This window comes from Mesoplodon bidens (assembly GCF_964165515.1).
Source record: "Mesoplodon bidens genome assembly, chromosome: 17".
Taxonomy (NCBI): domain Eukaryota; kingdom Metazoa; phylum Chordata; class Mammalia; order Artiodactyla; family Ziphiidae; genus Mesoplodon; species Mesoplodon bidens.
Window position 1 is genome coordinate 66,290,946 of NC_138174.1, and position 25,585 is coordinate 66,316,530.

Genomic DNA, 25,585 nt, shown 5'->3' on the forward strand with positions numbered 1-25,585 from the left:
TTTCCCCACTACAGTCCCTTTTGGCCCTGTTCCTCCCTTGCTCTGTGCCATGCGGGCCGATGCACCAGGACTGCTGGCCTGCCTGCTGGGCTCAGCCAGTGGAAGGCCAGCAGGAGAGACTGGTGGACAGAAGGAGAGTGTCGGGAGGGGGTGCCTCCCTCCCTGCCCCCATGCCAGGACTGAGCCGGGGCAGGTGGCCCCTCTGTGTAGTTTCTCTCTCCCCGCTCCCTTAGCCCACAGGTTGACAGTGGCAACCCAGCTGTTGCTAACCTCCAGGGTTCTGCAATATTCCTTGTTGGTTTCCCTAAACCCTGACCAAACTTTTCAAAATAGTCCCTTTGATAGACTTGCTTCAATTTCTGAGAGTGCTACCTATTTCCTTCTAGAACCCTGCCTGTATGGGATAATGAGGTTGGGATCTCAAAACAACATGGGCTGCGCGGAATTTTGACACCACAGGAAACTCAGAATTCTTCAATCTGCATAGGCTCCGATTTGTGAAACAAAATGTAAACAGGAATGGAACGTTTCTCTTTAATCAAAAGCAGCTGCGGGGGAGTTCACTCTTTAGATCAGAGTCAAGGAAGATGGACTGCTGCCAATAAGAACTCACCTGAGGTCTCCTTCTAGGAGAATTCTGCATTTTTAGGCAGTGCCTCTAAAATCATGTTAGGAGAGCATCTTAGACATTTCAATATATCTAATAATGCACATTAAAAGGGCAATGATTTTTATTAAACTATTGCTCTACACCTATTCCCATCAGCTTTCCCCAAAACTCCTTCTCTGGCAGAGATATTCGACTTTCCCTTTTTCTTGAAACATCTTGAGAGCCAAAGCAAAAACTACGTGGCAGTTTCTGCTTTCGTGACTTTTGGAACACCTTCTTTTTTCACTGCTGGCTAGTTTCACTCAATGTGCAGGGCTTGCTTGGGGCTTTACAACCCCCTGTGCCACATCCTAATGAGGATAGATGATCGCGTACTATGGACCTTGTTAAAGATTTACCAACTTTATGCTTCAAGGACAGGGTGGAAAATCCATATTCTGAAAATAACTGATAAAGTTATCCCTGTCACATGTTCAGTTATTACTCAGAATGGGTGCCATCCACAAATTTCCCCAATCAAGCCTGCCCTTGATTTCACAGGGCTCATTCCCTAGGCTGCAGAGACTATTCCAGCCTATTACTTAATCTGATGAGCAAACCTGAACTTCATGTTATCATTCCAAAGGACAGGTGACCCAGAACTGTTTATTTTCGAATCTTCAGTTGTTCTTGGCATTGCTGTTTTCCTTATCGAATCTAAACAAAGTGCTGTGCTCTGGAGGACTGACTGGTCAGCTGGGGACAAGGGTGGTTTCTCCAAGGAAACAATGTGTTCAAGCCTCTTTTCAGGGAGGAACCCAGTGCAAACCCTCCTTGAAGCGAGGAGTTCAAAGCCAAGAGCGTGCGGGCCTTGTTGCCTAAGGGACAGGCACACACATCAGAGTAAAAAATGAAAAATTACCATTGGGCCAGGCATTTCAAGGTGGAGAAACCGCTGAACTGTTAAGACCATCTAATAACCAACTGTGTTTTTTTTTCCCCTTCAGAATACTTAGAGAACTTCATGTATTTTGGTTAAAATTATTTTAATTATTATTATTATTTTTTTGCGGTACACGGGCCTCTCACTGTTGTGGCCTCTCCCGTTGCAGAGCACAGGCTCTGGACGCGCAGGCTCAGCGGCCATGGTTCACGGGCCTAGCTGCTCTGTGGCATGTGGGATCTTCCCGGACCGGGGCAAGAACCCGTGTCCCCCGCATCGGCAGGCGGACTCTCAGCCACTGCGCCACCAGGGAAGCCCCTATTTTAATTTTTAAATGTGAAATCACTCAATATATTATCCTTCTTTCTCACAGTTAATTTTTAATTTAGAGGGTCATTTGAGACTAGACAATTTTTGGCAGTGGTTCTTAAACCTTTGAGGCTTAAGGTCCCTTTGTATACCATTGAGAATTCTTTAAAAATAGCTGAGAACTTTTGTATACATGGGTGTTATCTCTCAATATTTACAATACTAGGAATGAAAACTGAAAAAAAAGTAGAAAGATTACTTTAAACTAAGATAATAAACCTATGACATGTTAATGAAAATAACACTTTTAATGAAAAAATAACATTTTCAAAAAAAAATTAAGGAGAAGTGTGGCATTGTTTTACATTTTTTGCAACTCTGATGTCTGACTTCGTAGGAGAAGCCTGGATTCCTGTCTCTGCTTCTGCATTCAATCTCTTCAATATGTTGTTCTGGGTGATGTAGACAAAGAAAATCCAGCCTCACAGAGGCATTCAATTGGAAAAGTAAGGACCTCAAAGACTTCCTGAAAGGGTCTCGGGGACCCCAGGACCACACTTTGAGAATTGCTGATTCATGGATGGTCAGTGTCATGGAGGATGTTTGCTCATGGGCCCTGCTTACCAGCATGAACATGATCAAAAGTCCTGATATTAATTGCAGGACTTCCACATCATAAACACAAGTATAACAGAGGCAGAAGACATTTACTCCTTTCTCTGTTCTTTATCTCCACATGAAGAAACACGCACACAGAAAACTGGCATTTGTTCAAATTCCTAGCTGTATTTCAGAACTCTCTAGTTTCAGATTTTAAGTGGCTTCAGGGTGATCCTGTTTTGGCAAGAAACTTGCAAAAATTGCTACAATGATCTAAAGTCAAACTTTCTGACCTCTATGGGGGGTGGGCAAGGGTGGTCTTATCTACTCATGGTGCACAGACCCTGGCTGACAGCACTGAGGTGGGGGCAGGGAACTGGGGGCCTGCTCAGCCCCTGAGCCCAGCCTGGCCTCTCATGGCCTTGCATGTTTGGGGACATCAGGGAGATATCTTGTGTTGGAGACACTGATCTAAAAGTCAGAAATAAAACCCAGGAACCAGAGAAATTAACGGTTGCGAAGAATGGGAAACTTTATGATTCACAATATTGGGCCTTTTACCCCAAGTGTTCAAGCTCTCAGCCTCACTTCACTATCAACTAGTTCCTCAAACTCTCTCCAGAGGAAAGGGGGAGTTCCTGGGAATGGGAATGGCAGAAGCTTTCACTGTTCAGTTTCAGCGTTCTGGGGAATTATCTTAGAGTGAAGTGTGTACACAGCAACTGCAGACAGAAAATCCCAGTTGGGTGCAGGGGCGGGTGAACGGCAGCACCCGAGACACTGGGGTGACCGGAGCCCTTGCGGGCTGCGGCGCTCACCTCGTTGAAGTGGACGTCCTGCATGCCGACGTCTTCCATCATGGAGGCCTCCTCATCTATGTTCGGGGTGATCACCCTGAAGGCTGTGCATCCTTGTCTAAACATGCCTAGAATGGAGAGAGCAGGGGAGACAGGTGGAGCTATCAACCTGAAAGTGGATGAACCGCGAGGGTTCTTCCTGCCCTGTTTGTTTCTGGGTTGCATGAGGACCGATCCTGAAATCCCTTGCATCTCAGGCCAGCATTCCCATATGGGGAGCCTGGGCACCACTGTGTGCTTTCCTTCATTCACTGCCTCATATTTAACCCTCACCGCCCTCAATTTTTTTTATTTTTCTCATCCCTTTTTATTTTTCACCCACCTTTATTAAAATGTATGTAATCCTTAAATAAACTGAAATAGGTATTGAATCAAATTAATAGCAAAGTAATCACAACAATAGTTTGATTTGGTAGAATGACCCATGCTCAGATACCAAGAAAAATAAAGAAGCCACAGCCAATCAGAGAAATACAGACTCAAAAACAACTCTGTTTCCTTCCAGCTGTCATCTCACCCCCTCTGGCGGGAGTAAGCCAGAGCTCGGATTAGAACTCGCCCTTCTCCTGCAGGAAGCGGTCTACCAAGATGTGACTCGATGGCCGCAGCCGTGAGCTGAGGGGCTGCCCTGGCTGGTTCCACGTCAGCAGCCTGAGGGGTAAGGAGAGGCCTTTCCTCCCATGGAGTCACTGGGGAAAGTTTCATGTCACTTGGACAATGTCAGCTGGGCAAAAACGATCAAGTGAAGGAGGACTTGAAATGTCTTCCTACTCTACTGAGATTGCTGCTTACAGTAAAACAAAAGTCAAAACCTGAACTGAGACCTCCCATGTTTCAGGGAAAAAAGGAACACAGAGCAGTTTGAATTCAAGTCTTGAAAGAGTGGACCCTAAAGCCAGAGATGTTTCTGCTGCACATGGTCAAGGTTTCCAGCCCCTTCGTGGGCTGTCTAGCATCTCTGCCAACGTCCAGCTTTCGCCTTGCTTTTGTTCCGTGGAGACAAAGATTCCCCTATGCAAAGCACTAACCTGGGAGCTTGAGGATACATGAGTGTACAAAAAGCAAAATTATAAAATCCAACCATCCATGTTTTTGGCTACAGAGTAGATTTAAAAATACAACTCAGCTCTGGTGGAACGACGACAATGGTGGCCAAAGTGCTTTCTTCTCCTTGGCTGCCACCAAACCAGAGAGGCCAGGAAAAGAAGGGAGGGAAGGAGAGCCAAGTCCATCCCAGCAGAGTTGAAAGAGAAACCCCCCACGTCCGAGTGTCACAGGGACGGGGCGGCCGGCCCGCTCTCAGCTCACCTCCCCGGCGCCTCCTCTGGCAGGTGCTGTGGCTGGAGGGGAGGAGGGACGGCTCCAGCTGGAGGGCTACGTCTGCTTCTAAACGTGAGGAGATGTGTTACCCGACAGCAGGTCTCAACAGGACATCGTGTTGGCAGTAAGAGAATACGGAGCCCCTCCCTGGTTTCTTTCTCCTTCCAGCTCTGATGTATGACAAGCCTAGATGCCCTTAAATTCCATTCCAAAGAGCCAGCTGTACCAGAAAGATAGAAATTCCCTGACCTGGCCATCTGTGGTTTCCTCACATTGTGAAGGAATCAGCCAGATCTGGTGCAGCCGTGCTCCAGCACACACGTGCGCACAACCGGCCTTTCTAAAAGCCCCGTGTTCTCAAATTTGAAGTGGAAACGAGCGACTGGTGTTTAACCAGAGGAGCCGTGACGGAACTCGCAGCCTGCTAACATGGGAACAAGCACTGAGCACACAGGTGGGTGGCACTCACTCCTGCCAGTTCCTTCCACGGGGTGGCAAGGTTTCCGGCCTGCAAGCTGCCTTTGCACACAGCAAAGCCGACCGGGCTGTGCTCCAGAAAATACTGTCTGATCACCTCCTATTACAGTTGCCTTTTGATTGATAAACAGGTTTTTTTTATTGCAAATAAAATCTTTTCAGCTGGAGACTGGCTGGTCAGGGACTCCCAGATGCCAAGCTCATTAACTAGTTTTTGCAATATGGAGTTATCAGTAAGAGGTTATATGACAAAATGCCACCTACTTTTGTTCTGCATTTCTGCGGTGCCTACCACACATCAAGCAAATGTCACGCCAGTGAATAAAACAATGAATAGAGTGTACACATACACACACACACACACACACACACAGAAATCCCCCACGTGCAAATCTTTCTTAATGGCTCTCATTTGTCTTTGCTGCTTTGTGCAATTTTTTATTTATTTCACAAAACCCAGGAATCGTTTCTTACCTTTCCGTGTGAGATATTCTGCCACCAGGGCTGTGACATGGACATAGCACATTGCTGCCTAAAACAAAAGACACGTTTCAGAATCACCAATTATAAAGAATGGCACAATGCTCACAAACAGAAATCTAATGACTATATGTACTTATATTAGATCTCAAGGCATCAACTAGTGTTTCTAATGGCCGACATCTTACCTTTTGAAAAAAGTAGAACAATTCAAATAAATGGAAAATTTTAAACTTTGAATCGAGACAAATGGCAGTAAATTTGCTAAGACCTATTTCTATTTAAAATTATTAAATTTAAATGTAAAAGATTTTTAAAAAGCATTTTTTCTTACTATAAAATTTCAGCATTATTTCTCTTAAAGGGAAAAGAGGATCATTTGAAGAAAAGGCATGTGCATCCTTAGATTCAGAGATGAAGTGATAACTTATTCCAAAAATTCTAAATGAAAATATTATTTTATGTTAAATGGATAACATTATAAACACCTTAAAACAAAAGAAAAAATAAAAATAAATTCTTTTCACCAAGTTGCCATGGTTTACAAAACATTAAAGATAGCTGTTGGAAATGAACCTACCATAAGGTTCCAATGCCTGAGCCCTGGTTCTTGTCAGAATGATAAAAAAAATTACTACTACTAACAGCATGTAATTCATTTTTATTATGGCTAATGTATATTTTAGATTAAACTTATGGTCAAACAGAATGGACTCTTTGAATAATCAATAGGTAAAAATAGTTACATAAAATTTTCAGATACAGAACACAATTTTACTAATTTAAGCCGTTAGAGAGGTTTAAAAGTAAAAGCACACTTCTTTGGTAGTACTGTTAATCATACCTAAACGCCTCAGGCATGAACCCTGAGCAGAGTTTTCATGGGAACAATGAATACAACCCGCCTTACAGCCTACTGTTTTCCTTAATTTCCCCCATTTTACAAATGATGTCATAGAGACACAGAGGGGTTAAGAACTGGCTCAATGTCACCGAGTTAGTCAGTGTTGGATCCGGGATCCAGTCTGCCTTGGAGCCCACACTCCCCCTCTGCCCCCGCCATGCTGTCGCTTATTGAACTGTGCAGCTCTGTCCATGAGGGAGCTCTGACACCTGCCACGACTACAGACGGAAACGGACTACCTCAGACAGGAAAAAGCAATGCCCTGTCATGACTTCCATACAAGAAAATCTAATTTTATCATAAAATAGCTGAATTTTAGATCTAGAGAGGAGTTTTGATGCAGAAACTGAGTGCACCTAACTAGCAGGCAACTGTGTGAGCATGGATGTTTTCTAAGAGCCTTCAAACAATGCCCTTTTGTGATGGAGACATCCCCTTAGGACGTTGTAAATTGTTAAAATGCTTAGATGACCATGAAGGAACCCCGAGCCTAACACTGTTTAAAGTATCACATATTTTTAACCGGTTTCTTTGAATTACTGGGAAATTTTTCTCATAATTGGCTTCCTTCAGTGAATGGGACACAATTTGTTTTCTCAAAAGCCCGGATTGACAGGCTTGCAGGGCTACCTCGGACAGGTCCCCGTTTTTGACATGGATCCGGGCCATGCTGTCCAGCCACGTCTTCCGGAGCTCGGGGGTGCTGGCGTAGGACTTGGCCAGGCTGTACTGGAGGTCCACCAGCATCTCGGGGTCATTCTCGTGCTCCTTCATCTGGGCCGTGGCCATCAGAACTGTGCGGATCCTTTTGGTCAGGTCCTTCACGTCCGAGGAGAAGGTGGTGTGCTGCAACAAGGGTGGAGGGGGACACGGGGCTTTCAGCTGCATTCTGTCCGTGTGCATACATATCAGATGATGAGGCGGAGCTTTGGGGGTAAAACATAAAACGAGACCGGGCCACCCACCTTGATGAGCCTGTCACTGTTGGCACAGTTGTTGATGATAGACAAGGACTGTTGGAATCTGGTTCCCCCAATGCCAACAACGTCTGCTATCAGTTGGCTGACGGAAATAATGACCTAAGGGACACACAAACGTGAGCAAATCAATTCACCCTCAAGTGACGCCCCAGGCTCAGCTCCTGGCTTTGGTTAGGATGTGCACGGGGATGGGGCGACGGGGAAGCTGCGAGCAAGGATCGCTCCGGTGTGGGAAACAATGTCTGAGTCATCTTCCCCCTTCCAGAATTATTCCAGAAGGTGATCTTGCTACCCTTCCATCTCGGTTGCACATCAAAATGCTAATCAGGAGAGTGTAGAGGAATGAGAATCAGATGAGCCCATATCACTTGGATGGTTACTTACCTATCACTTTCTCTAATAAAAAGGAAGACCTTATTATTTACCTCTTTGGTGTTTGGCTTGAATTTATATGTACTGAATATTCAGTAAGTGGACTGTCCTTTGCATTTATTATTAAAACATGTACATATGAACTATGCAGTGGGGGAATCTGTCTTTTTGGGGGTCTATAAATAGCAATGCCTTTACCCAGTTACTCAGCTAAACCGTGGACCATCCCCCTCCCCCCATTCTCCCTTCTCATCCTTTACCGTCACCATACCCCGGTATAATCAATCACTAAGTATTGTCAACTCAATCTCCTCTCCCTTCTAACCTCACCAGGCCTGACCCAGGACACCATCCTCTCTGGCCTAAATTTAACCATGGTTTCCCCACGGTCTCCTGATCTAAGGCCTTGACTCCCTGATCCATTCTCAGCCTGGAGTCCAGGCGATCCTTCCAAATGTGCAATGTTGCCATCTCAACTTGTTCTCACCCATACTCTCACCTCCACTGTAAGGACCTTCTCTGGCCCCCTGGATGGTCCCTTTCCCATGGTGCATGTGTGGCCTGGAACATGCTCACCCCCGAACCCCTCTTCACGCTTCACATCCCATGGGAAGTGCCCTGGTCCCCTCCCTGGGGCACTCGAGTTCTTCTGTTAGGGGACCGGGCACACGGCACAAGGGCCTCAGTGTCTGTCTGTCCTCCAGTAGACGACACTCTGTGAGGGCCAGGAGAGGTCCTGTTTTGTTCATGGTTGTATCCATGAATCCCAGCACACAGTTTGCAAGCAATAAACATTTGTTTTCTAAAAAAAGAGTAAGTACAGAGACGGAGAAGGCGCTCCTATATGTGTTTGTAGAAAAAGAAAGCCTACAAAAATATATAAGAATCTTCAGTATCTGGCCTGGTTCACAGAGCAGAGAATTTGGGACACTAAATCTGGAGGGATGGCAGGTGCGTCAACAGAAGGAAGACAGAAAAGAGTCACTTTGGGCTTTCTGTGTCTTACCTAAGATGTTTACTACGAGGTATCCTCTCACAGGTTCTATAAATCTTTACTCAGTAGAATTTCGGTCAGTCGAACATTGATTCGACATTTAAACGTCAATTTACCAATAGAAACACATCCTGGGCCCAAATCTTACAATGTGGAGGATGAAATAAATAAAACCAGTAAATGTGACTTTTGAATTTTCCATCTAGAGGCCAGATTGTTCAATACTTACACTGAGGTAACTTGGTAGATGTGACACTCAAAATTTTCCTGCTAAAACATAATTCCACACAGCACACTTGACCTGGAAAGCTAAAGCACACGCACCTGCAGGTGCGTCCGGACAAAGGACTTCTTGCCAGTGTAGTCGAAGTTGTTCCTCATCAGGAAGTACAGCAGCTGGGAGGCCTCAGTCCTGATGGAGCTCAGCTTGGAGTTGCAGCATTTCAGGACCTCATAGCACAGGGCTGCGCACATGTCTGCTCTCCGCTCATAGAACGTTGAGGGAAACTACACGGACATGAGGAAGCAAATGAACCCAGAGAGGTTAGTGCTCCGTTCAGCTCCAGGTAGACACAGGAGAATGGGTGAGAATCAAGAATGACCTTCCCTGGTGAAACAACGTACCTTATAGATTAATGACCTTAAGGCAGTGAAGACATTTTTTAAAGCCGTTTCAGACTGATGTTTTTGAAGAAAACACAGGTAGACGTCAAAAACCTTTTTCATGAGGGGATTATGTCCATGGTCAGCCAGGAGCTGGTTCTTAAAACACACAAGGACAGCTTGGTCAGTGAGACACACCAGACACTGCTAATCGGTTTCATACAACTTTCAGCCTCAAAGGTTACATTTTTCAGGTACTAAGACAACTTATAATTTAAACAAACTTCCCATGAATCCTCTAGGAAAGCACAGAAGTCTCTTGTAGTACAAACATCAATAAATTTATGTTTTGGAGAATTTACTTTTTCTACTAAGGGAGAGACTAATTTAAAACTTCCCAGCAAACTGTACTACGGTTTAAAGGACCACTGTGCCTCAGTATTGATTGGGCTTCTATTTATTTACTTATTTTTACTATCACCAGCAACTAATACGGAGGTAATGTTTGCGACACCTTAATTCCAACAAAGAAGTGCCATTACAGGTATCAGCTAATTAATGGGCTGGAAAAAATAACTGAAGTGAGGTGTATGGAACAGGTCTTCTACCAGTGAGGGCTAGGTTTTCTCCCCCGCTGCAGGCTCTCAGGCACTCTGTGAAGCCATGAATCACCAGGCAGTCTGGTAAGGGGGAAAACGCACAGGCTTCGGTCAGGCACCATTTCTCACGTGCACGGATTTGCACAGGTAAACCGAGCCTGGCCATTCTCATCTGTGAAACAGCGACCCTAAAACTAAGCTTGCGTAGCTACTGGGAAGACTTGAGGTCCAGTATAGGGATTGTCTGACGCCCCCTCTGATCTAGCTCAGTTAAGTGGCAAGCAGGCCACCATTAATTAATTCTCCTCATTCTTCAAGGTTTTCTCCCACCAGCAGCAAATTCACTGATTTAACACCGTGAAAGCCTGGTTGGCTAAAACTCCCAATGATTGCTGCACATGCACAGTGGACTGAGGTGTCGCCCAACTAGAGGCCAGCATGCAGCCACATGTGCTTGACACTGGAGAGCTGCATCTTCAAATACAGACAGGCCTGTCAGGACAAAGGTGTGTTTGGGAGAATGTGTGCATTTTGCACAAGTAGGCAAAAATGACTGTCATTGAAAAAAAATGTCCAGAGGTCAGTACCTCAAACCAACCTTAGAGTTTAGCCAAAGGAACAGAGATAACTTATGTCCAAATAGTTCGGTTACACAGCAAATTACGGCTGGAGTAATAGTTTCAAGATTTACCTCATCTTATTGTTGGAGAAAAAGTTTTACTCAAGGAATAAGTTTTGTTTTTTTAGGTCCAGTAATTCACGGGTGTATTTACAGCTGGTAGGACACCTGGAATCCACAGTGACCTTTATGTCATGAAACACTGAAGTATTGAATTCCATCATGTGAAAGAGAAGCAATTTAATGAGCAGAAAATGTGACTTAATTAACTGAATATGATGTAATTCTCAACCATGAGCAGCTGTTCACCAACCAAAAAAAAAAAAGAGGTTGTTTCCAGTGTTTGGGGAACTGCTTAGTGTTTACTGTTTCTGAGCAGTTCTTTTCTCAGGAGTCACAGTCCTTCCTAATTATGGCTGGATTAAGGTTTGCATGAACCTGGATGTGAGCTTTTATTTTCTCAGCCCTCTTTGCTGGAGATATCCAGGAGAGATGGTTCATACAAGAATCGCTAAGACCTCTGGCCTTGCTGTCTGAATTGGCCTGTCTCCAAGTCGTTACCACTGGAGGTAAATTTGCCTTCCTTTCACTCTCTCTGGTCAAGGTTTTTGCTTCCCATTTTCAGGATTTAGTCTTCTTTGGGTTCTGGTCACAAAACTTGCTTGAAGAATGGAGTAAAAACACAAACAAAGATATAAACAACCCCTCATTTAAAGGGGTAAGGGACCTTTCGTCCTGAACACACCCCAGTTTACCAGCTGCCTTCCTTATTTTCCAATCAATTTTCTTCCTCTCTCTCTTTCTCATTAAAAACGTTGAAAATTCAGAAAGGCTCAGAGCAGGGAAAAAAGCAAAACAAAAATCACCTTCACTTTTCCACTCATAAATAACCACGGATAACAATGGGGTATCTCATTTCTACCTGTCTCCCTATAGACTTTTACTGAGGATGGGAGAATTTCATTGATTAAAATGAAATTAAATGAGACGTTAGAATAATGTGAAAGGCATGACTTATTTCTAGCAATAAGGTGGAGAATAGGTTATAAATAATTCTCAGGAATTGTCTGACGTGGATTCAAGCTTGACTGTCGTTACCAGCCTCCTAAGGGAAATGGGGCTTTCAGAGAATGAATACACATTATCAGTAATTTCTAAAGAGACAGGAACAGGAGAAAAATGAACTTAAACCTCAGGTGCCAAAATGAGATATCTGGAACCATGTTATTTAAGACAGCTACATCCTTCCTAGGGATATGGCTTGATTTTTATTTAGACACTGATTTATAGAATAACTTAAAAAATCTAGCTTAGAGTAGCACTCTCTCTGTCACAGAGGCTCACCAATCACCAAGATGACCTAAACCCCCCAGGCTCATGGTTGTGTAAAATGTACCCCAGGTTCCCTAGCTGACCCCCATCATCCACGTGCTCCCCACCCTGGTCATTCACAGCGATCCTTCTCATCATGTACTTGCTGGTTCTCACTATGCACCTCAGATCAAGAGAAGGCACTACAGAGAATTACTTAAAATACATTTTCAGATTAAATTTTAAGTACATTAAAAATATTATCAACTATTTAAAGGCCAGATTTGGTTTAGGACTGTATTAATAGACAAGTTAAAATAACCAAAGAAGAACCATGTTTTTCTGCATGTAATCACCTTGGTTTACAAAACACACCTTTCGTGTATTAAATAGTATCTGTGAAAGTGCCCACACAGTAACACACACACACACACACACACACACACACACACACACGACTTACTTAGTGGAGAAAAAGGGCTTGACAGGCCAATTGTGTAGTGATCTTGGGCTAATTTCCTAACCTGTCTCAGCCTCAATCTCCTCATCTGTAAAATGGGGGATAAGAAGATCTACTGGGCCAGGCTGTTGTGAGGACTGACACTGAAGACACAGAAGGCACTCAATAAACGGCAGGAAGCTAATATAATAATAAATTGGGGTTCAGGGCTTAAATCTTTTCAAACATTTCCTTTCATTAAGAACATGATTTCTTGATTGCCTTTGGCAACTTATTAGATGTGGTCAATTAAGAGGCTCACCAACGATGAGGCAACATTTGTGGAGGAAGATTTTTCTGCCAACAATTATGTCAGCTAACTCAATGTAATAATTTAATTTTCCCGATATGCTCCAATTGATGCCTCAGCTGAGTAAATACTTGCAACGGAAGATCCCACTGCTGCTGTGCCAGTGGGCCTCTTGGACCTGTGAACATAGGCCAGGTAAGCCTACAGCTTGGCATGACATCCTTTAATGCCATAACATTTGCCCATCTTCCCATTTTTTAATGGGTCTGTGTGTGTGTGTGTGTGTATGCGCTGAGCTTTAAACATCAAAGATTTTTGCACGCAGGCATACAGACTCTGATAGAGATCACCTCAGCTCTAAAACACAACCTTCCCTGTGCGTCTCAGGAATCAGACCCTTTACCATAGGATCAGGAAGGCGTGAGTCTAGGGAAAGCACTTATTGCTAAACTAGATTCAACATTTGAGCTCCTACTGTGTGCCAGACACAGGATAGATGTTTTTGGATACTTCCTATCAATTCATTATACAGTAGGAATAATTGCCATGTTCTAAGTAAGGAAATCAGGGCTTAGAGATGTCAAGCAGACCCACCCAAAGCTTAACATCTGGCTAATGGTGGAGCTGGGGTTTGAAGCCCATGGTGTTTCTGTACACACGGCTGCTCCCAAGTGTCCCGGAGCCTGGTCTGTGGCAGCAGGGTGCTCGTCCATTCTAAGGGTCATCTCACTTTAAGCTACAACAGCCCCGGGAGGCAGATCCTATTTTTTCAGTCTCACAAGTGAGAAATCTTAGGTCTGGAGACATGAAGTGATTTTCCCAAAGACATTCACCCAACAAATTTACAATCAGCCTTCATTCAGAGACCATCAGATGTTGTTTCTCTCGAGTCAGAACCTATTTGGTGGCCAGACACTGGAGATCCGGGAACCTTGACAAATACTCTTCTTTAATATGAAGCAAGCAATTTAAAGGAGGTTGAGTATGAACTGCAGGCTGTGCAGTAAGGAAACTGCCACTATCCTCACAGTGCTGCCAGGCCACACCTGTGCCATGTGTGCCCCCACCTGCCCGTGGTGCCAGACCACACCTGCTGTGCAGCCCCGGGGCTTCCTGCTCATTTATATGCTGAGGCCCAGGGAGAGAGTGGAAGAAAGTGTCCCAACTACTGTTTTGAACTTACGGGTGCACAGTTAGCACTGATATAGTCCAGGGCAAATGCTCACATTACAAATTTCACTGCCTATTTACTTCAAAATCTCCAAAAGAAAACAGAAAGAGGTTCGAAACATGGTTCTGGTAAAGCAGTGGTTCTCAGGCCATACTGTCTGTGCACATATCACTCCCAGAGTTTGATTCAGTCAGCCAGGGCCCGAAAACCTGCATTTCTAACAAGCTTCAGGGCCTGCATCTGCTGCCAGCCTGGGGACCATGACTGAAGGCCACTAGACTAAGGCTCCACGTAAAAAGACACTGCTGTCCCCATACTCATCCTAAGGATCTGTATGCCCTCCGCTCTCGACTGGGTTCCTAGTTATGACATTTCCTGGGGACATGAGTAGCATGGCTGCTAAGAACAAAGGTAAATTATAATAAAGCAGCATGATATCAGGTAACTATTTTTACTCTAATAAAGAAATGTGGGGCTTCCCTGGTGGCGCAGTGGTTGAGAGTCCGCCTGCCGATGCAGGGGACGCGGGTTTGTGCCCCGGTCCGGGAAGATCCCACGTGCCGCGGAGCAGCTGGGCCCGTGAGCCATGGCCGCTGAGCCTGCGCGTCCGGAGCCTGTGCTCCGCAACGGGAGAGGCCACAACAGTGAGAGGCCCGTGTACCGCAAAAAAAAAAAAAAAAAGAAATGTGCTTCATGAGAAGAGATGAGTAAAGCACAGATTGACTTTGGATATGTTTCCCAAATACCCTTGCAAGTAAACATACTGATTCCATAAACAGAGCATATTAACACATTCAGCTTCTCTGGAAATGGAAGTAGTTATTGAGTGAGAACGGGAAGGGTTAGGTTCCCAAAAACAAGAAGGTGGCTGAAGAGACCATCTTTACCTACTTAAATGTTACTTGCTAAAACCTAAAAATAAGACCAAGATCACTTTTTATTCTCTATACTTGAAATGTTTCTATCATTTAATTTAGTAACAGATCCAAAAAAAATTGAAAAGGTGCATGTTTTTAGGTACTGCTCCTCTACGTATAAACATCTAATTTTAATTGCTACCACATGTGGATATGTTTAAAGATAGTAGAGGCAGAAATGCCCAATTAGGTTCCTGTATTTATCATTCTCGAGGGCTCAGCAAAGCCACCTTCCCCGGCAAACGCTTTCATCTGGCCAAGCGTTAACCGCCTCCTGAGACCGTGTCCACCTTTTGCAAGCAGGTGGCACACCCTGACCAGTTAAGCTGTATTATATTTCAGGGAATTCAAGTCATTAACAGTGGAACGGTTTCATTAAGGGAATTTAAGGATTAATGGTTTCCTTACAGGGGCAAAAACAGTTGCTGCAGTAAAAACACAACATAGGAAGTTCTTGCTGATTCAGTTAAATAAGCAGAATGAATTTAAAAGGTAAGGCCCTGACCATGAACAGCTGTTCAATACAAACCTTAAATGCCAGTGTAAACAGAGAGAGGGTGTCCAGAGCCGTCAGGCACACCTCAGTAGCAATATTGGCTTCAAGTAACGACTGGTGGAGAACATCTGCGTCCGAGTGGCCATAGCCTGCATGAATCGTAATACAAGGTTACTGCCGGCGGCTGAAGAAGAAAGGCTGGCAGACGGTATAGTCACAGTCAACTTTTGATTATTTCCAGAAGGCTTCCTTCAGGGCCTTATCTCCCTGTTTGCCTTTTTTTTTTTGGTGGGGGGTGGGGTAAAAGGAGGTACTAAAAATGTTTCCATTCAATTATGACTTTTTCAGCTCTGGGAGGGAAGTAATAGCAGCAAACATTTATTGTGCACTTGCTCTGTGCCAGCCATAACTCTATGAACTTTACATGTATCACCTTATTTAATCCCTCAGTAGCCCTATGAAGTGTGTACATTATTAAACCCTTTTTGCAGATAAGGAAATGGAGGCCCAGAAAGGCTAAACAACTTGTCTTAAGTCACACAGTTGGTAAACAGGGGAGCTAGGACTGGTACGTGGACCGGAGTCACTCAATTGCGCCACTTGGCTGAGCTGTTAAGATGGTGGGGTAGTGAAGGAGGCTGACATTTCTGAAGCTTCCCACACAGACAGAGGCTGCAACACAGCACAGGGAAAGAAAATGAGCTGAGGGGCAGACTGCTGGTCAGTGAATCAAGCTCGTCCCCTTACTAGCTGTGTGACCCTGGGCAAGTTACTTGACCTCTTTATACCTCAGTTTCCTCATCTGTAGAATGGGGATCATAACAGTATCTACCTCAAAGGGCTGTGGTGAGCATTAAATTCATTAATTGCTGTGAAGCTCTTGGAATAGTGCCTGGCACACAGTGAACGCTATGTAAGTCTCAAGTCAATAAAGTAAGGATCTGTTTTCTCCGGTGGAATCGTGAATGATAACCAAGAGTTGACTGACTGCTAACAGTATTCTACTTGCTTTAATAAAAAAGCACAAAAGCCACCATGACTGAAAGAAATGTTGAAGGAAAGGAGAGAACTGGAGAATCATAATTTAAATACAAACTGATATCTTCTGTATGTGGCTGTAAAATCCATTTAGTATTGATATAAATGTAGTTTGACATACAATTTGAGATTAAATTATGAAATGGTATGCATTAGCAGAAATATATATAAGGGATGCAAAGGTGTTTCAGTATTGATCTAGATTACAAAGAAAGATGGCAATGTAATAAAACATCAGGTAATGTCTTTCTCCAAGGAGCAAAACAAAGCAACACTCACTATGTAGGTAATTTTCTTAATACTCCAGAGAGGAGGACATTTTGTACATAGATCAGGAAAATGAAGTACAGAAAGCCTAGAGAATTTTCTTGAGGCCAGTAATGGGATAAAACCAGAAACTACACTCCCAATTCCTTATCCAGGTCACTGTACCATAATCTCTATTATTAAGATAAAATAAAGTAACTAGCAAGATGTTATTCTGACTTTAATAAATGTCAGAGATAGAGAATGATTTTTGAAAGACTACAAAAAGCTTTTCTAAAGCTACCGAGTTGCTTTTTAAAGTATGATTAAAAAAAAAAAACTACTGTGTGCTTTCATCCAACTTTGCTTTGCTTTTAAAATGGTGGTTTTGAGTGGCCTGCATTATTTTCACAGTGTGACAGAGTCATCGTGTCCCTAGTAAGGCTATGGAACACATTTGGCACCGTGCTAGTTCTGTTTCTTTATATTCCTGGTTTGCTTTTGTTTTGTTTTGTTTTTTGGTCAGAAATCTAGCAGAAAGAAAGACAGACATTTTTTGGTACTAATATTCACTGAACTGCCTTTGTAAGCCAAGGTATTTCCTCATTTGGTAAGGTCTGTTTGGTGAGATAGCCAACAAAAGAGGAAAACAAACTAATGATTATTGTTACAGTGATCACAAACCAGGGCAAGTGAGGACCCCCCAAAAAAAACACGAAACAAAAAACAAACAAAAAACCCACCACCTTTTATCAGACCAACCAAAATTATCACACAGGTCAAAAGGACCCTATACTGAGGGCTGCCATTTATCCCAAATGAAGTTTTATAATCTGGGTTAAACTGTAACAAGGCACTTGCTTTGGTGATTAATTGTATTCTCTGCACAGAACTATCCTCTTCTCTTTCTAGATAACCTATTGGATAAGTGTATCCAAGTGTGATTATTATAGATAAATTGGTCTACACACTGAAGAACTCCAACAGAGTTTACTTATACCTGGCTGAATGTCTAGAACAATTCAAGAACTGCAATTTGTCAGTGTGCTATTTTTTAAACATATATAATCAATGGGCCATGCTAATTAATGACAAAGTTTCTCTAAGCTACATTACACTATCTAATCTCCTTTAGAATAAGAGTCAATTCATATAGAAATCTGTCTGCCTGTGTCCGAATCATATAAGGATAAAAGAAACAGTTCTTTTAGCCACAATTGGTTATAATTTGCTTTTCCTTAAACTGTTTCGTCTCAAAAATCAGCAGGTTCCTGAACCAATGTTACTTAAACATCCCTAAAAATAAGTGGCAGCATGGGACGTTGTGTGAGTGACAGAGACTGACTGGACAATCTGCCATAAGATACCCCTGTGGGGACAGTCTGTCTCAAGACCTGGAACAAAGCTGTGTATGAGGAAAGACTCTAATCAATGGTCACCTTGTTCCTGGCTAACACAGGAAAATGAAACTGAGCTGGCAAACCCAAGAAGGGGTCTTAAGAGACACAGTAATTTCTCAGAGCATTGGTCAGCAACTTTTTAAAGCTGACTAAGTAGATTCTGACCGAGGCCAGTAAGAAGTACTGTTAACCCTACTGACTTCCACTAGGGGGTAGTGGTGCCTTGGGGCACAGGCACTGACGTGGTCACTGAGGCAGGTCAGGGAGGGAAGGACTTCCCTGACGCGCCATCTCCAGCAGGCACCTCAGGGGGTGCTTTAGAGACCTTAGGATCCACTGCTCACATGTACACAATTTTCATTCTGCTGTCACTCAGATAAGTGATTTATTCTCAAATCCCCACATCTTTTAAATACTCAAAGGACGAGGATGAGATTTTTTTCCCTCTAATGTCATCTGCTATGGTTAGACTTACCTAACTTTACTCCGTTTTATGAAGTCCTGTTTCCTGAAGAGCTCGGTTTAGTAATGCTGAGGACACGTGTAAACTACCCCTCCCTCCCCAGTGCCACATCAGAGGTGATGTGGTCAGAAAGGCCGAAGCCTGATCCACTGCCACTCGCCTTTTCCAAAAGTCAGAGGACATTTGGGCTAGAAGAATAAGTCGGATACATATTCTCACAGGAGGCACTTCCTTCTTGAAAGCTGCCTTCACTCTTTATGAAACCAGAATTCTTGTTTTTATTTTTAATTTTTTTCTCTGGCCCATAATATGAATCCAGAAAAATAATACATTTTATGAAAAAAATATAAATATTGAACGGCTAGGAATCTTCCTGCTAAAAGAAATCCCCAAATGTAGAAGACTTAGCCTCCTAGATATATTAACTCATGGTCTACAGCTTTTACTAACTGCACATATTTATGCAAAGTATCAGATGGATCCACCACTACACAATCTATTATTGATCTCCATCTCATTTTTATTGCTAAAAAGTTTTTCCCCACAGATGGACAAGAAGTGGAGAACAGAATAAGGAATGACATTCCAAGGCGAAAAATCATGTGATTTGCTGTCTGCCCTCTGATTAACCACCAAAGAAACAAATAGGTTCAAAATGATTTGTGAAACTAGTCTATAATCTCAGAGTTTATACTTGAGGAAATGGTTATACTACCTGCTTTCTAGTCTCAGATTACCTTGCATAAGTGATTGTCACTTAGACAATCAGATACTTAGCTGTATCTGAAAATGGTATGGGATATAGACCCCAAACTGTGACAACACTTGGTTTAAGCGTATCATACCTTTTAATTTAAAGTCCTCTTTAAGGATACTAAAAATATAAAAAATGACCGACTTTAAATGGGCATTGTGTCAGGTTTTCTCAACTCTGAAACCCTGTCAATTGCAAGAAGCACCAATCAATGACAGGCTATCATGTTAGATGTAAATTAATTCAGGATATACCTGTAAGATAAGATCTGCTAAATCTGTAAAATATATCCTGATTGCAGAAATGCTAGCAAAGGGGCAAAAATCTATCTCCAAATCAAGGAAATGTGGCTTTACAGACATTTTATTTACTATCTTAAGTACAGATATTTAAAGCATCCAAGCCCATTTCACCTATTTGAAAAGATATATCACCCATGCTTAAGAACTTTTGAGAAATATTGATTTTACTTTGGAGATTATATGCCTCCCCTGCATTTTTTATATTGATTCAATATTATCCACAATAAAGGAATTTAATTATCATCTATATTCAGTTTCTTACTTGAGATTCATAGATATCAAACAATATCAGAATTAGATGGGGTCTGAACAAGCCATCTCGTCTAACTCCTCATATGATGCTTAAATGACCTGGACAGTATCCCCAATGGGTCCTCATCAAGTCTCTGCTTTCACATTTCCAGCTGCCAGTACCTGTACTAGCTAATAGGTAGTCCAGTTAGAAAATGCTTCCCCATATTCACCTGAGATCTAATTCTCTGCAACTTAATCCAGTGATCTTAAATTGTCTCTTATACTGAATTATATGAAATACAGGTTTTCTTCAAGGGTTTCTACCTCTCGGCTGGCTTCTCTCCCATCACACCAATGGGAAATATGGATTATCATGCAAGTGAATTTAACATATTCCTAGAACAGTACATAACATTAAAGTAAATACAAACTGTTATTTTATAATTTTTGCAAATGAATCACTTACTTGCAAACATGTTTCACTTAGTTTTCCCCTCATCACTCAGTTTATATAAAATATATAAAGTATACTCCGAGCACCTATCACTCTCAATTTGTCCTTTGGCACAAGTCTTTTCTACTGCTACACAATGAGTACACGTTGCAGTAAACAGGTCAATGCCTTAATGTTGTAAACATTTGCTTTTTATAAGCCTGGGCAATGACCCAAACAACAAACTCCTACCCTTTGAGTGTTTTTAAAATAGTTAAGACCACTGGCCACAGTGAAATTTGTCATTTTCATTATTTCCTATATAATTCCAAGAGTAAGGGTAAGTGCCCGCTAGCGTTACACGTGTGCTGTGTGTGGTGTCTTTTCCCGTGTCCTACTGTTAATAGGCGATGGAGACGGTGTGGCTTGGCCTGCATTGGCTTAAGTTCCTCGCAGTCCTCTGCTGCCCCCTGCTGGTCAGGCTAAGATCTGACAAAGCCTTTCCTACTCAGAGAAAGGAAATGAAAAATGCAGGTGTATAGGGGACTCTTCCTATTTTCATTCTTTTCCAAAATAAATTCATTTTAGACTCTGGCATCCCAGCAAGTCTCTCACATACTGGATCTCTGTCATACTGGTTGGCCCAATAGAAGGTACTGTATTCGTTAAATAGGAATTTTCTTAAAGAGACATATGTGGCTACAAATTTCCCATACAATACCTAGGTGAAGATGTAAAAACTCATGTATGTATGAGTTCACACACATACACATGTATACATACAGTATACACTCCCTTCTCTGTGGCTTTTGGCCGAGTTGACGATTTGGAACTCAAAAAGCTAATGGTGGCAGAGGCTGAAGCCTCCCAAATACAGAATCACAATTAGAGACATAAGTGAAGACTGAGTTCAGGGTGAAGATGCAGGGACTACGGGACATCAGAAGCTATTCGGGGAGAGCAGGAACTGTGGGCACACATTAAAAGGCTAAAATAATCAGCTACACACTCTTGACGGGGAAGGCAAAAGGAGAAACTTTGATCGAGAATGGTGTCACTGAAAACTGACTAAAGAAAAACTTGGGGTTGAAAGAGGAGAGGGGCAGGAAGGACAAGGTTCTCTGTGGGTAGCAGGAAGAGAGAATGGAAATCAACCATGTTAACAATAGGGTTTTTGGCAGTAGAACACAGCCAGCTGTCTCTCTCCTCCAATTCAAACCACCACCGTGAAACCCATTTGCAGAGGGAGGGGTTGCTGCATATCTTGGTGGATTAAGGTTATTTATTCGTGTGTTGATCATTCAGTTTATTTTTGTTTTCTATGTTTCCTACATGATTATCTTTGGAGGTGGGGCCTTGGTCTGCTTATGATTTTTTTTTTTTTACAGTGCTTTAAAGTTTAAGCATTTATTTCAACTGATAGTGAGGTACTGATAGTCCCTGTGTTATAAATTATCTGGGCAAAGGTAATGTAGCAGGTCTTGCAGAAAAGTGGGAATTTGATTTCTCTTTGCTAAATAGGAAATCAAAACTAAAAATAATGAAACTCCTTGTTTTGTTTGTTTAAACCCTTTGTCTGCAGAGCTAAAATAGCCCTAACAGACAAGACGTTGAAAAATCAAGTTCTGTAGCCTTAGACGTGTCACTAACGCACATTCCACAGCTAAGTATAGAACCCAGAACTAGCATTTGAAGGCTACCAATTCAGTGTGTGGCAGACTGACATAATATTGATTTAAATTAAGCCTTGAATTTTATAAAGAGAGACTGTACCCACTACATTTAACTTTCTTGGGGGTGGAAGAGTGGGAAGGTGTCATATTTTGATTCCTCAGCATTTTTACTTTGAACTATTCTCAATTTAAGGTGTCAGGAATATATCGTCTATACTCTTAGCCTGTACTAAGAAAGAGGTACGGAAATCACAGTGAATGGAATGAATTCTTATGATTAGAAATGATGAGAAGATATTACTAACCATGAATTAAAGACATTGCTTGCAGTGAGTACAAATAATTGTCTAGATAGAACAGTAACTAGCTAAGTCATGCTTGGAGCAAAGATGGGACAATTTAGAGAACACACCACTGACAGAAATGATGACATTAGTTTATAAAGTGCTGCATGGTTGATATCTTTTAGGTTTTCTGCTTCAAGAAACCCTTAAGAAGACTAAACACTTAGATTTCTAGAAACAGCACATGATGCTATGTCCCCTCTGGCAATTGATAAAATTAAATTAAAGATATGCTCCCATGTTTTGGCAAAGTCTCTACTGTGAAGTTAGGAAGCCCCAAAGTTAGGAAGGCGAGATGAACAAGAAGTCTCGGTTTGCAAGTGAAGCGGCCTCGTAAGCAGACTTCAACCTGATTAAATCTTACCATTGTCTACAGAAATTCCAAGCACACTTGATATCTTTCTCACACTGAAAACACAGAAAAAGTCACTTTGTTATTGGCTTTTCCACACCCTCACACATTGATTCACGGGCTTTACGGTTTCACAGCAGTTTAACGATTAACATACATTCAGGGCTGGAATGTCAGAATGTGGACGCTTGATCAATTACACGCATGGGGTCAGGAGGGTGAAAGGAACTTGCCCCAGATGTTCTTGGGAGTCACACGGGGAAAACTGATGATAAGTTGGTTACTGGCAACAAATCAAAATACTAAATTAAAAATATCAGAGAATGTCTCGCTATCAGGCCAGATTTTGTTTTAAAAACACCAAGCAGATGGCGTGGGGCAAAGGGTCTAGGCTTTCAGGTGTGGTGCTGTAGTTGACCGCGTCCCACATTATGTCATTCTCCTCCGAGGAAGGGAACTGCGCCACGAGCTCTTCATCCTACTGCTCTGAGCTGGAAGAAAAGTCGATTTGGTGATGTGGTGTGGTGTAGCCAGGGGCTCTCCCCTCTGAACTGTCACATGGGATGGCTGGCTGTTACGATGGTGTGTCATGGGACTTACTGTGGTTAAAAGTGAGAGAGTTATCCAGGCTGCCCAGCTGCTGCAATCTGGCATGCATCATTCCTGTTCTGTTACGGGAAACAGGCAATGTCTGAGATTTTCGATCATGAACTATGGGTCCCAACCCCTCCTGGTTCCTGCAACATGAGTGAAATGGGATAGAAGCAAAAGTTAGATTTGTTACACTGCAGCGAGATGGGGAGCATTAGTTAGTGAGGCCAGGACACAGCACGAAGGAGACTGGCCACGCACAGACCAAGCACAGAGGAGCCTGTTTGAGGCCACATGAGCCAAAGACACACACAGGCAGCAGCACTTGGCAGAGTTCACAGCAAAGCATCTGAAGACGAAGGAGCAAAAACCAGGGCAAAGCAGAGACCTTTTCAGTTTTGGAAAGTCATTTAGAGATGCTACTTGTTTTTTGTTTTTTTTTTCGGTACCCGGGCCTCTCACTGTTGTGGCCCGTCCCGTTGCGGAGCACAGGCTCAGCGGTCATGGCTCACGGGCCTAGCTGCTCCGCGGCATATGGGATCCTCCCAGACCGGGGCACGAACCCGTGTCCCCTGCATCGGCAGGCGGACTCTCAACCACTGCACCACCAGGGAAGCCCAGAGATGCTACTTTTTAAAAAGGTGAGCATCAGTCCAATGTGGTGCTAATGACTAGCATTTGGACAACAGCCAAAACACCTTGAATCTCTTTGGATTATATATGTTATTAAACAGCAAAAAAAATTTTTTTTAGTTAAAATAATACATTGGAAGAGACAGAGAACAAACATGCAATGGGAAGGATTATATGAAGCAGTTTAACACCTTTATTCTTACCCAGGAAAGGAGGAGAAGAGCCACAACCTTTGTTAGACTTGTCAGCAGTCAAGTGAAGAAAACAGAAAAGTGATCTGGATTAGCAATCAAACAGCTAACTTCCTACTGTGTACCATCACCAGAGCAGATGAAAAATGAGACCAGCGCTGGAATGACACCTGTCACCCGTCCCGTAGCCAACCGTCTCCCTCACTGTGTTATTGTGTGGAGTAGAACAGGACATGCATGGAATACCATCGGGCAACATGCTGCTGGGTGATTTCAAAGTGACACAATGAGAAGGCGCAGTGTTCACAGAACCGGACCACCATAGAGGGCAAACACTGACAACGTTTAAATCATCACTCAGGATCTCTTCCATGTGCAGCAGAGACCATGGCAATTTTCGATAAAACAGGGCACGTCTTTCCACTGTGCACATTACAAAGTAACACCATCCTCCACCCCGCCTATCTATTCCCATTTATTTTTAAGACAGTCCAAGGAAGCATACTTTTACATGCAAATATATACAGGGTGCCTAAGAAGTCAGAAGATTTTTCTTTAAAAAAATTAAATTTAGAGACTTTGAAAAAATAAGTTAACTGCTTCACAAAATCCAATTCCAAAATAGTTTGTTGGGGCAGAAATCTTCAGCTTTTCACATTCACCATGTTCAGCTCTGAGGCATTTTATCCTATTTGCACAACATTTTCTAAATGCCATCTTGTGAGGTGGGTAACACCATGAGAGGGTGTGAAGCTCCCCCAGCACAGTGTCTTTCTGTTGCAAATATACTGTTTGCCCATCTTCATGGGACAAAGTCAAAAAGGATGAAGTTATTGTATAAGGACACATTGTATATATTTGCATTTAGTACCCAAAAAACTCAAATGCAAAAATTACCGTTACGATAAAAAATAAGAGTTAAGATTAGAGAACGTTAAGTGCCACCACATTTCAATTAAAAATAGAAAGTATTAATAGGAAGAAGGCATAATATAGTCTCTCTACATTTGCTTTTTAAAAGAAAACATACTTTTATTTGACATAAACACAATTCTGAAACTTTCTCAAATATCTCAAGAAAAAAACAATGTTACCATAAAGAGCGAAATCTTGACACTCAAATAGGAAGTCTATTAAAAATCTATTTCCTATTTCATTGTTGTAAAGCAGAATTATAGATAAGCGAAAAACCTCAATGACAACTAAATTTTAAAGTTTTTCTTAAAACATAAATATGTTTACTTATAATTAAATTTTAGCAACAACAATAGAAAAATAGGATGCTTAGACCAAGACCCCATGAATACATTATCACAGGATACACAACAACGGAAGAAAACAAACACAGACGCACTGAATGGCAACAAGGAAGGAGTAAGAACTCGCTAATGACAAGGGGCAGTCCGAGGAAAGCCTCCAGAGAAGGAGCTGCGTGGCTGCCCATCAGCAGTGAGTGTCCAGCTCTCCTCAAGCTCAGCGCGGAACTGAGAGGATGGCTGGGACAGGGCAGTCAGGGTCTGTGATACTCAACAGAGAGTTCTGGTCAGATTGCAACAGAGGGCACAGACAGCTTATTCAGAGAAAGAGGAGAAAAGGCTCAATTTTAGAGATGGTTTTTGTGGCAGTCCAAACAAATTTGAG

At 42.6% G+C, this 25,585-nt stretch overlaps 1 protein-coding gene across 7 annotated transcripts in view; it reads right to left on the reverse strand.

Moving 5' to 3' along the window:
- The window catches only part of DOCK9 (dedicator of cytokinesis 9), a 277,528-nt gene that overhangs the window by 28,870 nt on the left and 223,073 nt on the right, over positions 1-25,585 (reverse strand). For 2 of the 7 annotated variants that reach the window (XM_081214643.1, XM_081214641.1), the window contains exons 38-46: positions 23,130-23,266; positions 15,324-15,439; positions 9,450-9,587; positions 9,150-9,332; positions 7,445-7,558; positions 7,110-7,325; positions 5,570-5,627; positions 4,607-4,684; positions 3,260-3,366 (exon numbers count right to left, since the gene is read on the reverse strand). In XM_081214643.1, coding sequence (XP_081070769.1) covers positions 3,260-3,366; positions 4,607-4,684; positions 5,570-5,627; positions 7,110-7,325; positions 7,445-7,558; positions 9,150-9,332; positions 9,450-9,587; positions 15,324-15,439; positions 23,130-23,266 — 1,147 coding nt within the window. Of the gene's footprint in view, positions 1-3,259; positions 3,367-4,606; positions 4,685-5,569; positions 5,628-7,109; positions 7,326-7,444; positions 7,559-9,149; positions 9,333-9,449; positions 9,588-15,323; positions 15,440-22,541; positions 22,586-23,129; positions 23,267-25,585 lie in introns of all 7 variants that reach the window. The other 5 variants (XM_081214645.1, XM_081214642.1, XM_081214647.1 and 2 more) reach the window with 5 other exon arrangements.